The sequence below is a fragment of the Numida meleagris genome, chromosome 2 (assembly GCF_002078875.1).
Source record: "Numida meleagris isolate 19003 breed g44 Domestic line chromosome 2, NumMel1.0, whole genome shotgun sequence".
In the NCBI taxonomy this organism is placed as follows: Eukaryota; Metazoa; Chordata; class Aves; order Galliformes; family Numididae; genus Numida; species Numida meleagris.
Window position 1 is genome coordinate 43,103,206 of NC_034410.1, and position 12,401 is coordinate 43,115,606.

General features: G+C 45.3%; 1 protein-coding gene across 3 annotated transcripts in view; it reads left to right on the top strand.

The window, feature by feature from the left end:
- CDCP1 (CUB domain containing protein 1) overlaps positions 283–12,401 on the top strand; it is a 31,919-nt gene continuing 19,800 nt past the window's right edge. For 2 of the 3 annotated variants that reach the window (XR_002435956.1, XM_021388884.1), the window contains exons 1-3: positions 283–665; positions 10,029–10,232; positions 11,629–11,982. Coding sequence is in view for 2 of the 3 variants with exons in the window: in XM_021388884.1 (XP_021244559.1) it covers positions 302–665; positions 10,029–10,232; positions 11,629–11,982 (922 nt within the window). In the remaining variant the exon portion in view is untranslated. Of the gene's footprint in view, positions 666–1,547; positions 1,642–10,028; positions 10,233–11,628; positions 11,983–12,401 lie in introns of all 3 variants that reach the window. The other variant, XM_021388885.1, reaches the window with a different exon arrangement.

The window sequence follows — 12,401 nt, forward strand, 5'->3', positions numbered from 1 at the left end:
ATGAGGAAGAAAATCTTTACTCAGAGGGTGGTGAGGCCCTGGCACAGCATGCCCAGAAAAGCTGTGGGTGCCCCATCCCTGGAGGTGCTCAAGGCCAGGTTGGATGGGGCCCTGGGCAGCCTGATCTGGTGGGTGGCAGCCCTGGCCACGGCAGGGAGGTGGAACCAGGTAATCTTTAAGGTCTCTTCCAACTCAAATAATTCAATCATTCTATAATTCTTTTTTTTTTTTTTCATGTTTTTTGGGGGGTGTTTTGTTTTCTTTTTTTTGTCTTTTGTTGTTGTTGTTTTTGTTTTTTGACATGCGACTTCTCTTAATTGCATATGATTACGATGAGCTGAGTGAAAAGTCCCACTGGGCAGAACTCTATGACAGCGGCGCGGACAACACCCAAGAAGCTCCCCTCCCGGGCCTCGCAGGCCGGAGGGGAAGAGGCGGTCCGGCGCAGCCCCACCTGCCCGCTGCCGGGCGGGATCGCGTCCGTCCCCTCCTTTCCTCCGTCCCTCCCTCCGTCCAGGTGCGCGGCGGAGGCGGAAGCGAAGGCGCGGAGGGAGCCAGCGCCCGCCTCGGCGCTGGGCCCCTGCGGGAGATGGCGGGGGGCCGGGCGCTGCTCGCGGTGCTGGTTGTCCTTCTCGTCGCCTCGGCGCAGCACCTCCAGCGGGAAGGTAGGGGGTGGCCGGGATGCGGGGAAGGATGGGGAACGGCGGCGGCGGCGGTGGTGGTGGTGATGAGCGGGCTCGCTCTTTGGACGGGCTGTGAGCGAAGGGGCGCGCCGCCCTGAGTCCAGCACCGCCGCCCGCCCGCCCGGCTAGGGAGCGGGGATGGGGCCGGGCGCGGCGCGCTGTCCCGGAACGTGCCTGAGCGGGGACTCCAGGCTGTCTTGCTTGGAAGTTGGTCTTTGTCGTTTAAATAAGTGCTGACCGCATGAACTTTGCGATCTCTGTGCCCTCAGTTTCTGGCACTTTGGTTATGGAAGTAGCTTCCCGAAGCCCTTTTTCCTGGTTGCAGGGAGAGGGAGTGGGTTGCCCGTGAAGAGCAGGAGCTCATGCCCTGAGCCGGCCTGAGCAGTTCCTATAGCTTGTGTAACTTCTAGTTCTGATATAACTTACAGTTCCTATAAGTTTCTAGCAGAGAAAGCGGCACTTGCCCGAGCAGAGCTCTGCAGTGCCTGGTGTCTGGGTGCGCTTGCTACCAGGCTCTCCTCTCACACTTCCTGGGTGTGCCATGCCATCCCATGGAGATGGCCCAGGAACAGCCGAATCCCATCTGCAGCCCCAGAGGAATTCCAGCTGCGAGAGCAAAAACAGTGCATGGGGCTTTTCCTCGGTTTCAAAAGCTGCTTGGTTGCCAAAAATGCGGTATGGAAAAGCAGGCGGTTCGTGCTCATCCTTACATGTAAACAGTCTGCTTTGTATCTGTGTGTCCTCTTAAAGACCCTGGAACGATGTCTCCCATGTACAAAACAAAGGCCAAGTTATTTGCAGTGACTGAATAATCCAGGCAGCCTGATGTGAGATCCATAGCTCTAACGTTTCTATTACCTTTAGCTGTGCCTGTCGCACTGTTGCATCACCCTCACAGCGATTGATTATAAGCGACACAGGTTAAAGCACTGGCTGTGAAACTGGACAGCCCTGAGGGGTAAGTTTCAAGCTAAGTAATCTAGAACTTCAGTGTGTGGCCTCTGAGTCAAATCAGTGACAGCTATTTGCTGTAGAATAAAGGAAGAATGTTACACTGTGGTTGGTTGTAGGTTGTTTCAAAGAGAAGAAACATTGCGGTATATCCATGCTAGAAGGTTTCAAGCCAGACTTTCTAGATATCCTTTATCGCAGGAGAAGCAAATGGAAAAAAATCCTCAACTGCATCTTTTTTCATACACAAGTCTAGCCCTTCAGTGGGAAACACAACAGCCCATTAATCATGCTCTCCATCTGAACCACCCTTAGACTGTCTATTCATACATTATTCCTTGCTGTCTGGTCAAACGTCTTTATCAAAATCGTATGCTCCTTTTCCTTCCCCACCATAAATCTCCTTGATGCCTCCCATTAAACTTCATGGACTTGCTTTTGAGGTGCGCTGCAGCTCTGTTAGAGCCGTTATCTTTGATTTTATTGCTTGTTGTCATCATCTGATCCATCTTCTCCTCTTTCATGTTGAAAACATCCAGACTGGAGTTTTGCATCCAGGCATACTGTTCCCGCTTTAAAAAAATAAAGAAGTTTATGTTTGTCTCATGTAAGGACAGAAGGTCCTTCTTCCTACCTCTATCTCCTTCCATTCCAATGTCACACTTCTGTCTGCCTGCCCTTCTCCTGCCCCAACTCTACAGCTCCTCTACCATCCTGGTGCATTGGCTAACCCAGCGTCCCCACTTTCTGGACCTTCCCCCCACAAAAAGAGGTGTCTGAAGTTGGCAGCATGGGTTGAAGGTTGATGTGGTGTGAGTGGGACGGGAGAGGGGAATCTGCTTCCCAGGCTTGGTGAGCAGATCGTGCATACCTGGTGCATTCTTCATCATGCTGGGAGTTACTTCTGTTATTACGCAACCAAAACTGTATCTGAAAGTTCCCTTAGCAAGGGTTTGGCCTGAAAACCTGAGATACTTCAGGGTCATTTTTTTTTTTGCCCTGCATTCCTATGTCTCTCATAATTTTGGAGGTGTTCCCTTTGGTGGTGCCTTTGGTGCACGCTTTGTCATTGGGTGCAGATGTGTGCTGTGTTTGCAAAACTACACACAAGTGTCTGTGGGGCATGTGTGTCTGCTCTGGGACTGGCTGCACTCTGGTGGGACAGCTGTGAGTCCTGGTGCACCCATCCTTGTGCTGCTGCTCATAGTCCTTGGGGAAGACCCGTCTTCTCTCCTCCTTCCAACCCTCCCCAGCATATAAGAGCGCTGTCTCATCTTTGCTTTCCTGTGGGAATGTATACGAAGTGACTGGTCATATTGTCAGCAAATGAGTTTGTGGTTTTTCTTCAGATGCAATAATGTAAATTATTACATGAAATGTTGGTTGTCTTATAGGTGGAAAACTATTTGGTGCAATCACTGTGCGTAGATGTGGGAGTGTGTGTATCAACCATTACACGCTTGACCTTTTAAAATGTGTTTTCCAACTAAAATTTGTCTCTGTAGCAGCAGTAACAAAATTAAAGACTCCTATGAAGTCTATAAAACACATATTTCAGATTTTATGTATCCTATGTCATATTTCTGGATTTGTATTTAAAATGTCTTTGCTATAATAAGTGAATTCCCTGGTAAAGCTGCGTTGCGTCTTGCTCTGCCCTTGAGGTAACTTTTTCTTCTCAACTGACTGATTCAAGTCATGCATGAATCATAATAAAAACTGCTGTTTTTTCGGAAGCTGAGGTGCTATCAGGCTATCTATGGTGTTCTGACAGCGCTGACAGAATATAAAGAATTAGCCTGTTTGTGCTCCTGTGGAAGCCGAGGGAAGCTGAGTTGTTTCCACTCGGAATCACCATGTTGCTTGCTGGATCTCCTTTTAAGACCATAACTGTTGCACATAAGTATGTGGTTGTACTTTTTTTTTTCCCTTTGCTTGTCTTGTACCATTATCAGTACAATGTGCTTAGTTTTTACTTCCTACTGAATATATGTACAGTAAATTACTGCTATATTGTATGTATCAATTCTGGTGCTGCTAGCTTAGGTACAGTCCTTACCGCCTAGCTTAGCTGCTGTTTGTATATACACGTGTATATCTTAAATAAGAAGCTTTGGAATTCCAGTGACTAAAACCTCAGTCCTAGATAAAGCTAAACAGCTTTGCATGTAGTCTGTTACAGAAACATTTCACATGAGACCTGGCATGAAGAGCCATTCTTTGCTGAGAACACAGCCATGATGCTTTTCGCTTTGCCTGTGCTGAGTGTTGCAGCCATGAAGTAGAAGTTAATGTTGGGAAGGAGGGCAACAGGAGGTGTCTGACAAGAGGAGGCTTTGCCATGTGTTGGCAGATGGAGGGCATCTGCACTGCATCTGCTGTACGTGGATTGATGGCTTTATTACAGCTGTATGTACTCAAAGCAGGTAAAAGGAGAATGACTGGGAGGGGAAAAAACCCTTGGTTCTTGGAATTGTGTATGACAAAACATGGCCTTCCCCAGGTCCTGGGAGGCTTAGGAAAGACGTGGGAGAAGAGCAGGCATGTGTGGAGCTGCATCCTCTTGGGTTCAGACTGGTGTGATCTGTACCCAGTCGGACTGTAGCTGGTGACAGACTTCACTTGTTCGTGCTGCCAGAGGGAACTGAACCATTGGGCATTTCTCTTCCTATGGCTGATGCAAGGCCCTGCAAGGTCTTTGGATGCCCCTTGGTGCTCTCTGGCCCTGGCCTCCACTTTAGGGCTCCTGGAAAAGCTCAGACTTGGCAAAGTCTGTGTTAGGGTGGAGGATATGGGAAAAACTGATCTTGAATGCCAGTTCTGAACTCACGGAGCTCTTCTTGGGTAACCCTGTATTCTTTCTCTTGCTTTTAAGCACAGGTTGAAGCCAAGCCATCACGAGCTCCTGCAGAGCTCCTGGTGACTTCTGTTAGCCTTTTAGTAGGCCTCAGATGCCCAGTAGAGCCTGCGCAGTATCCCTTGTCTTGAAAAAGTCTCTAATGTGATAGAGGTATGGGCATGGGTTCCTTTTGTTCAGTACCTACCTGTGCCACTGGGTGTGAAGGAAAGGATGTTGGTTGTGCTGCACTTAGCTGCTGGCTGTTACATCAGAGCAAAACCTTTGGTTTCTGTATTAGCTAATGGTAGAGGTGAGCTGAATATGGCCAGTGTAGATAGTATTGATGGGACCTTATGGCAGAGCCAGTAGAAGAAACCTGCCATAACCTCTAGTAGATGTGTGTTTTCATAGAATCATTGAAGACCTCTAAGATCATTAAGTCCAACCACCAACCCATCCCCACCATGCTCACTGATCATGTCCCTCAGTGCCACATCCACATGGTTCTTGAACACTTCTAGGGATGGTGACTCTACCACCTCCCAGGGCAGCCTGTGCCAGTGCCTCGCCGCTCTTTCTGAGAAGAGATTTTTCCTAATATCCAACCTGAAACTACCCTGGCACAACTTGAGGCCATTCCCTCTTGCCCTATCGCTGTTACCTGGGAGAAGAGGCCGACCTCCACCTCGCTACAGCCTCCTTTCAGGCAGCTGCAGAGAGCAATAAGGTCTCCCCTGAGCCTTCTTTTCTGTCTCACCTGCTTCTGAGTGGCCAGGCTGCCAGCGTTATGGGATGACAGATTTTCTTGACTTGTCTTACCATGGATGAAGAAGTGCTACTTGTGTCTGTTCTGTTGGCTGCCTCTGAATGACTGTGTCTCCCGTGCCCCCTCAGGCAGAGAGCATGACACAGTTTGCTTGAAGCTGTGCCTTTTGATTTCTTGGGGGATAAAGAGAGTGTGGTCACAAGGAGAGCATGGCTACTCATAGATGGAGCAAGGACTTATTTTGAGAAATATAATGCTGCCAGTGTTTCAGAGCTGCCTCTGGCTGTCCTGTGTCCATGAATGGAACTTGGAGATTCACATCTGTGGATGGACAAATGGTGATAAGTGGAAATGTGACCTGCAGTTCCTCACCAGGGAGAGACAAAGATGTTGGCGGGTTGTTTGGCATGGGAGGGACCACGGATTGTGAAATGTGCTTCTCCATGTTGGTTAACCAGAGCCAAGGCTGGAGAACTGCACAGACACGCTCCAAGATGCCATCCTCTCTCTACCTTACATTAACGCAGGGATAAACTGTGTAAGCAAACATCCCTTTGAGCAGGGGAGGCTCCTGCAGTGACTTGCACAGTGCCTTTGTGTTTCTGATGCCAGGGTGGTGGTGTCTTGTACAGACCCATGTCTCTTAGTTCTGTGCATTGTACAGGGGCTCACAGCCAGTTTGCAAAGAGCATTTGCTGACCTTCACTTCCTACTTCAATTGAAGCAACAAAAGTTAAGCAACTAAAAAAGAAAAAAAAAAAAAAGCAGCCCAGAGTCAGTGTTCTCCCTTCTGTAATTACAGACAAGCTTGCCAAATCCAAAAGTGTCTTTTTTCCCACTTCTGGTAAAAAAAAGCTTCTTGTAAAAAAATGTCTTTTACACATGAGTTATGAGTGTCTTAATGAGCCTTCTAAAAAGGTTCTAGAGAAAGGAGTAGAAGTACTGAGGCTTGAGTAATGATGTAGTTATTTTTAAAGTCAAGGTACTTAATTCCTGTGAGGTGTTGCAAATTAACTTAATGAATTAACTACTTCTGAGTGAGCACCCTTGTCGGCCTTGGAGACTGGCAGAGCACTGCTGAGCCATGCCAAGATGGCTCAAGTCATTGCCACCTTCTTCACTGGTGAGAAGGCAACAGGTTGCATGACATCTTGACTGCTGTGTGTCCCCACCCTGGTGTCGGTGCAGCCCTCTGTGAGATGAGGGGGCCATGTCACGGTGGCAGAGGAATGGGTGCCAGAGGCCATCTCCAGGCTGGTGACTCTGCCACAATGCTTATCAGCAGCCTTTACACTTGTATAAGCTTTGCAGCTTTCAGCTTTAACTTCCGGGGTGATTCCATGAAAACAATCACTTCACAAAATATGAACCTCATCTCTTGCATTGGAGGGCGGGAAATCATTAAACAATAAGCAAAGTAGGTAGTTTGCATTTTAAATGTAAACAAAATCCTATTTGCTTTAGAAGATTCAGCTCACAGCAAGCAGGGTTGGTTGCACTTCGTGACTGTGCTGGTGATCTCCATTTGCTGCTTACAGCTCTGTTCAGTAGTTGAGCAGAGTTTAATAGCGTATGGTTTGTAGAATCATGGAATCACAGAATGGCTTGGGTTGGAAGAGATCTTAAAGATCATTTGATTCCAACCTCCCTTGCCATGAGCAGGGTCTCTGGCTAACTTGAAGCACTTAAAGAAGGTAACTGCATGGATGGGCATTGCAGTTGGGGGTTGGAGTGGCTGACCCTGGGCAGTTGGTTGCTGTAGATGAACTGGACAGCTGGACCGAAATGAGCAGGGATTCAGTAAGGCAGCTAGAAAATTGTTGAAATAAAAAAAGTGAGCAAATTGAGGAGATGTTTGCTCTTCAGAATATTTTATGACCCATTTTTGACAAATTGGAGTTGACAGTGCAATGAGAATTGTGTTGGGGGGTGCCAGGGAAATGGCTGTGAGAGGTAGCACCTCCTAGCTGAGCTGGAAGGGCATTGAGTTGGGATGCAAGAGCTGTCCCCATCATCTCCCTGTACTGTCCCCCTGTCTCGTAGCACTGGGCTGGATGAGGCCATCTCCAAGGAGGTGAGCGGTGAGCATTCAGAGCCCTGGGTAGAGCAGGGGCCAGCATCCAGATGCTTCATATCCGCAGAGAGCCGTGCAGCCATTTGCTTCCCTCAGCAGTCTCTGGTAGTGAGTGGTGTCTGAGTCAGCCCGATCCAGCTGTTCGTCTTGTTAAAAATGGCTAAAGTTGGTGACTTTCGTCACTTCTGTTTTTTGGTCTGTCTGGTTGGTTTTGGTTGTTTTTCTTTCTTTTTTTGATTGTTTCACTCCATAAAGTGAAGTCACACAAAACAATCATCCTTATGGATAAACAGCTGCAATAAAGTTCAGTCATTCAGCCCCCAAGAGGCGACTACTGGTTGGACTCTGTTCTTCTGTTCTGTTTAGCAAGGTGCTACGCATAGCCATAAATCACTGTCCTGCCAAGTCCTTTCCTTGTACGTATGCGCACACACATGCTCTCTGTGAACACCACTGCCTCTGCTACCCTCCAGCTTACATTCTGCATTGCACAGGAGAAATATCTTTATGTGAATACGCAGGGAATTAGTGTTTACTGCAGCTAGGTGAGTTTAAGCTGAATTCTGCAGAATAATCTCACTTGTTTTACACTACATGGTTTGTTTCTAAATCAAGTTGGAGAATCTCTGAGCAAAAAAACTTGAAGAAATGTTTGGAAAAATCATATGGTTGAGAAAAAGCTGGCTGAGGTGCCTTTGTGGGGAGAAGAGCGTTACGGAGTGATAAAGGGATGCTGTGATGAGACAGTTGTGGAGATGCAGTCCTAAATGAGGACAAGCAGTAGTGATGTCTGATTGCAGCAGGAAAATGCGGTTTAACATTTGGTCAGTTGACGAAATAGTCAAGAGCACTGTAATCACGTAGAGGAAAATATTTTCAGACAGGCACCAGCCTGTGAATGACCTCCATCCAAGGCAACCCAGGGGTGGCGGCTTCACCTCTGACATTTTCTAGCCCAACGATTTCATCGCTGTGCAGAGTAGACCCAGCTTTGGTGATGCTTTTCCTTTCTTTGAATATCCTGTGTGTCATCTGTGCAGAATTAATGAGGTATGGAAATCCCTTCGTTACGAGAAGTGTGGATGGTTACTGGTAATACAAATAGAAGGCATGCGGTGGGAATCGTAGTCAGAGACAGATCAGGGTGAGTCATGAGGAGACTCACCAACACTTATAAAAACTCTGCAGTAGTCTCTATTCTATTCTGTGAGTGGCTATGTTTTGGGTTTTTAGCCATTTGATCTTTTTTTTTTAGTGACTTTGAGATCACTGGATATATTTTCTTCTTGCATGATTCTTTTTCCCAAATTTTTCAACAAAAAATGCACGAGAGAAACTTTTGTGTCGCCTGGGTCCCCTCTACCTGCTGCACACCAGGCAGCACAGCCCTGCTTGCAGTTCATCTGGTGCATCACAGCAGCCTTCTGCTCAAACCCTTCTCCTTCATTTCCCATGTATCTTCTCATCTTTTTTTTTAGGACTGTTAATATTATTTTTCCACAGGAGAACTCAGATTGAAAACCTCCCTGAAAGCATTTCTAAAGCAGGAATGCAGGTGTCACTTGTTCTTACCTTTGGTTAGGGAGTTGGTGATGTAAGCTACCAGGTCAGAGCTTAAAAGCTGTAGGAAAGTTAATAAGTGACCAGATTTTTCACTAATGGTGTAGAGGATTGATAAAGTAATTGTTACAGGTACGTGCAGAAATTTGGCAAGCCTCTCATTATTTTTTTTGTTTGTTTGTTTAAAGCCTTTGATCCTGACAGCAGATAACATGGATTGTTTCCGGGGCTTGACTCCAAGGTTGTGCAAAAAGGCCTTAAAAGCCTAGAAGAGGCTCAAGACACCAAAACTCAAATAAAAGCATGACCGGGTATCATTTTGAGCACTTCTTTTGCCTTGCACTCCCTTGCCATGAGGTTTTGACACGTGCAGACCTGAAGCTGCAGCGGCAGCACAGGAGAGGCCGCGATGAAGGCCAGGCCCTGCAAAACCAAGAGGTGGCTGTGAAAATCCAGAGGTGCTGAAAGGGAGGTTTAAAAACACTGTAGATTGTTTCAGCAGGAACTCAAATTTTAGTCACCACAGCTTGCAGAGAGCAGTGATTTGAGTCTGCTTGAATATCCAGTCAGTATCCCTTAGTGCCTTGTGTGTGTATGTTTGGTGGGTAGTCATATCTGGGCCTCGTGTTGCTAAACCACTGCCCGCTCGTTGCTTATTCTGTGGCTCCAGTGCTTTGTGTGAGAGCTGCTCCTGTGTTCAGCAGTGCTTGAAGATGGCCTGAGGTTTCTGACCACCGCTGGGGCCTTCATGCATTCCCCAAAGCTTCAAGATGGCTGTGTCAGGTGTGGAGAAGAGGTATCTGGGCATACACAGCCCACCCAAGGCCTCAGGTGCTTTATTCACTGCTACGGGCCTCCAGGGAATGAGTTGGAGGGCAGAAGAGAGCCATGACCATGTGCACAGTAGCTAATGCAGTGTTAGTAATCCTCTACAAATTGCATTTATGGCTCTCTGGGCACATGCAGCAAGTGGATTTCTGTGTCATCTGTGCTAGGCTGGGAGAGCTACAGGTATTTTATGGAGATTCAGTGCTCAAGACTTCTGAGACAGGTGTAAATGCTCCCTCTGATAGCATGGTCTTTCTGTAGATGTGTGGTGATGCTTGTACATGCTAGTAACACAGCACCTCTATCTTTCTTTTTTTTCTTCCTTAGCTTCCTTCACAATCTCCCTTCGTGCAGCGGACAACATCACAATTACAATTAAATTGAAACCTGGTGTTTTAACTGTCTGTCTAATTCGTGTAAAAAGTGGACCGAGGCTTGAAATGAAGATAAGACCGGGGGAGAACGTGACTTTAACCTTCACTTGTAACACTCCTGAGAAATATTTCATGATGGAAATTCAGAAGAATATTGGTAAGACATGTTTCTATTTTGTTTTCCTCAGTGGCGATTTTCCTCCAACAAAACTAAACTTTTTTTTTTCTGCCTGTTACTATATCAAGGTATTGTCTGTAATCTTGACTGGGAAAGAACTTTGGATGCTGATAGACAGCCTTGAATTACTAAAACTACGCAAGTTTAAGTCTGTATTTCTGTCTGGCAAAATGAGTGTTAACACATCAGTTTTTGAAAATATTAAAATGAGACTTCATTGCATCAGTTGCTTTATGCCATTCCTTTTCTTGCAGTTTCTGACCCTTTCAAAGGAGTGTCCTGTCAAGAGCCTTTAAGCGTTGATAATAATGTCACAAATCTTATTCACTGAATAGCTTGATTGTGTCTGACAAGAGAAGCACTGAGATACGCATGTGTTTCCTTATATTAAATGAATGGTACTGAGGTCAAGAATCTGAAAATTTGAAGTCTTGGAACTGAACTTGTTTTTGTTTTGAATATTATCTCTAGTCTATGTCTGTGTGGTAATGTATTCTTTAATGGCATGAGCACATACCATTAATCAACTAGATCCCAAACTTCATTTGGCAGTCAGTTTTTGACTATATCTTCTTTATTTTTGAGTTGATGTTCAGGCCCTGTTATAAAGACAGCTCTTTTCATGTTTTGGGGTTTTGTTCATGTAGTTCATGCAAATGGTAATATTTACAATATTTCATGATACATATTTGTAATATATAGTTGTTCTGTGTCTTTTTTCTTTTAAGCTTAGATATAAAATATGATTATTTGTGGTTTCCAGATTAAAGTACTAATAAGCTGGATTTTTCTGATGAAGGTTCTCTACATTTTCCTTAAAGTATTTTGTTGACAGTTCTTAATCACTTCTGCAAAATCTAGGACCTAGGTTCTTACCAGAGCACCAAGGAAATGAAGGTACAGTTCACAGCAAGCAGTGGAAAACTTAATGATTTGACAGGCATCATATCACAATTCTGAATCTGATGGCATAAAATCAGTTCTCTAGATCCATGATTTCCAGCTCTCTTAATGTTGAATTCCTCCCTTTTGGTTATTGAGTTCTCTATTAATTACATACCTTCTGAATTCTTCAGCAAACAATGCAGAATGAAATACTTTCTGTTAGTCAGCCTGGATTGTCTGTAAAAGCAAGTCCTCTCTACTCTAAGGGATAGGAGTCCTATTTAAAGACAGTGTTTAACCATATTATAGGAGTGGAATGTCTTTGAATCTATATAGAATAAAAGTTAAGCGCAACTTAAAAATAAAAAAATTAGAAATAATGAAAAAGTTTAAAGAAACAATGAAAGGGAAAGTAACATACCTCATTTACTTGAAGGCTTTCGTTAGTGTATCTGTTTTCTTAGTGTAGCTGTTTTCTTTCTGCATTTAGACTGTGTATCAGGCCCGTGTCCCTTTGGAGATGTTCATCTTTACCCATCAGGGCTGCCTCGCCTTGATAGGACTTTCATCTGGGATGTGAAGGCGAGTACAAAGGCTGGACTTGAGCTGAAATTTTCTACCCCATTAAGACAGATTCAACCAGGAGAGAGGTGTCCAGATTTAGTTAGCTACAACATCAACAGCTGCATTGATACAGCCACGGTCAGCATTGGCACCTTCTGCAGAAATGGCTCAGTGTCTCGTGTCAAACTGCTTGGAGGAGTCATCATGTCTCTGCACATCCCATGGAACTTGACTCTCACCACCTCAGGCTTTAACATTGCAAACAGATCTTCCATAAAACGTAAGCATGGAGTAGTTTATTGTTCCCTGTTTTCTTCCCCATGCAATCCACTTTTAGAAAAGGTGGTGGTGATGGTTTGCTTTTTTTTGTTCAGTAGCTTTCCCTTTTCTGGGGTCAAAATGTCTTAGTAGTTTGGTTGTTCAGTGTAGTTATTATGCAAACTGATGTGTTGCTGCTTTTGGTGCAATCTCTTTAAACTTCCTAAAACTTCCTTGGTTTATGTGAGACTAGATAGCATAACTAGAGTGATCCAGGAGACTTATAACACTGCTAGTTGCAGTGTGTAGTTATGTTTCTTTATTTTTAAATAAAGCTTCCTTGACTTCCTTGAGTCAAACAAATGTCTCTCTTCAGGAGACAAAGGTGGGAAAAGGAGAACCAATGCCTGGAAGGCACAGGAGTGCTTAAATACAGATATC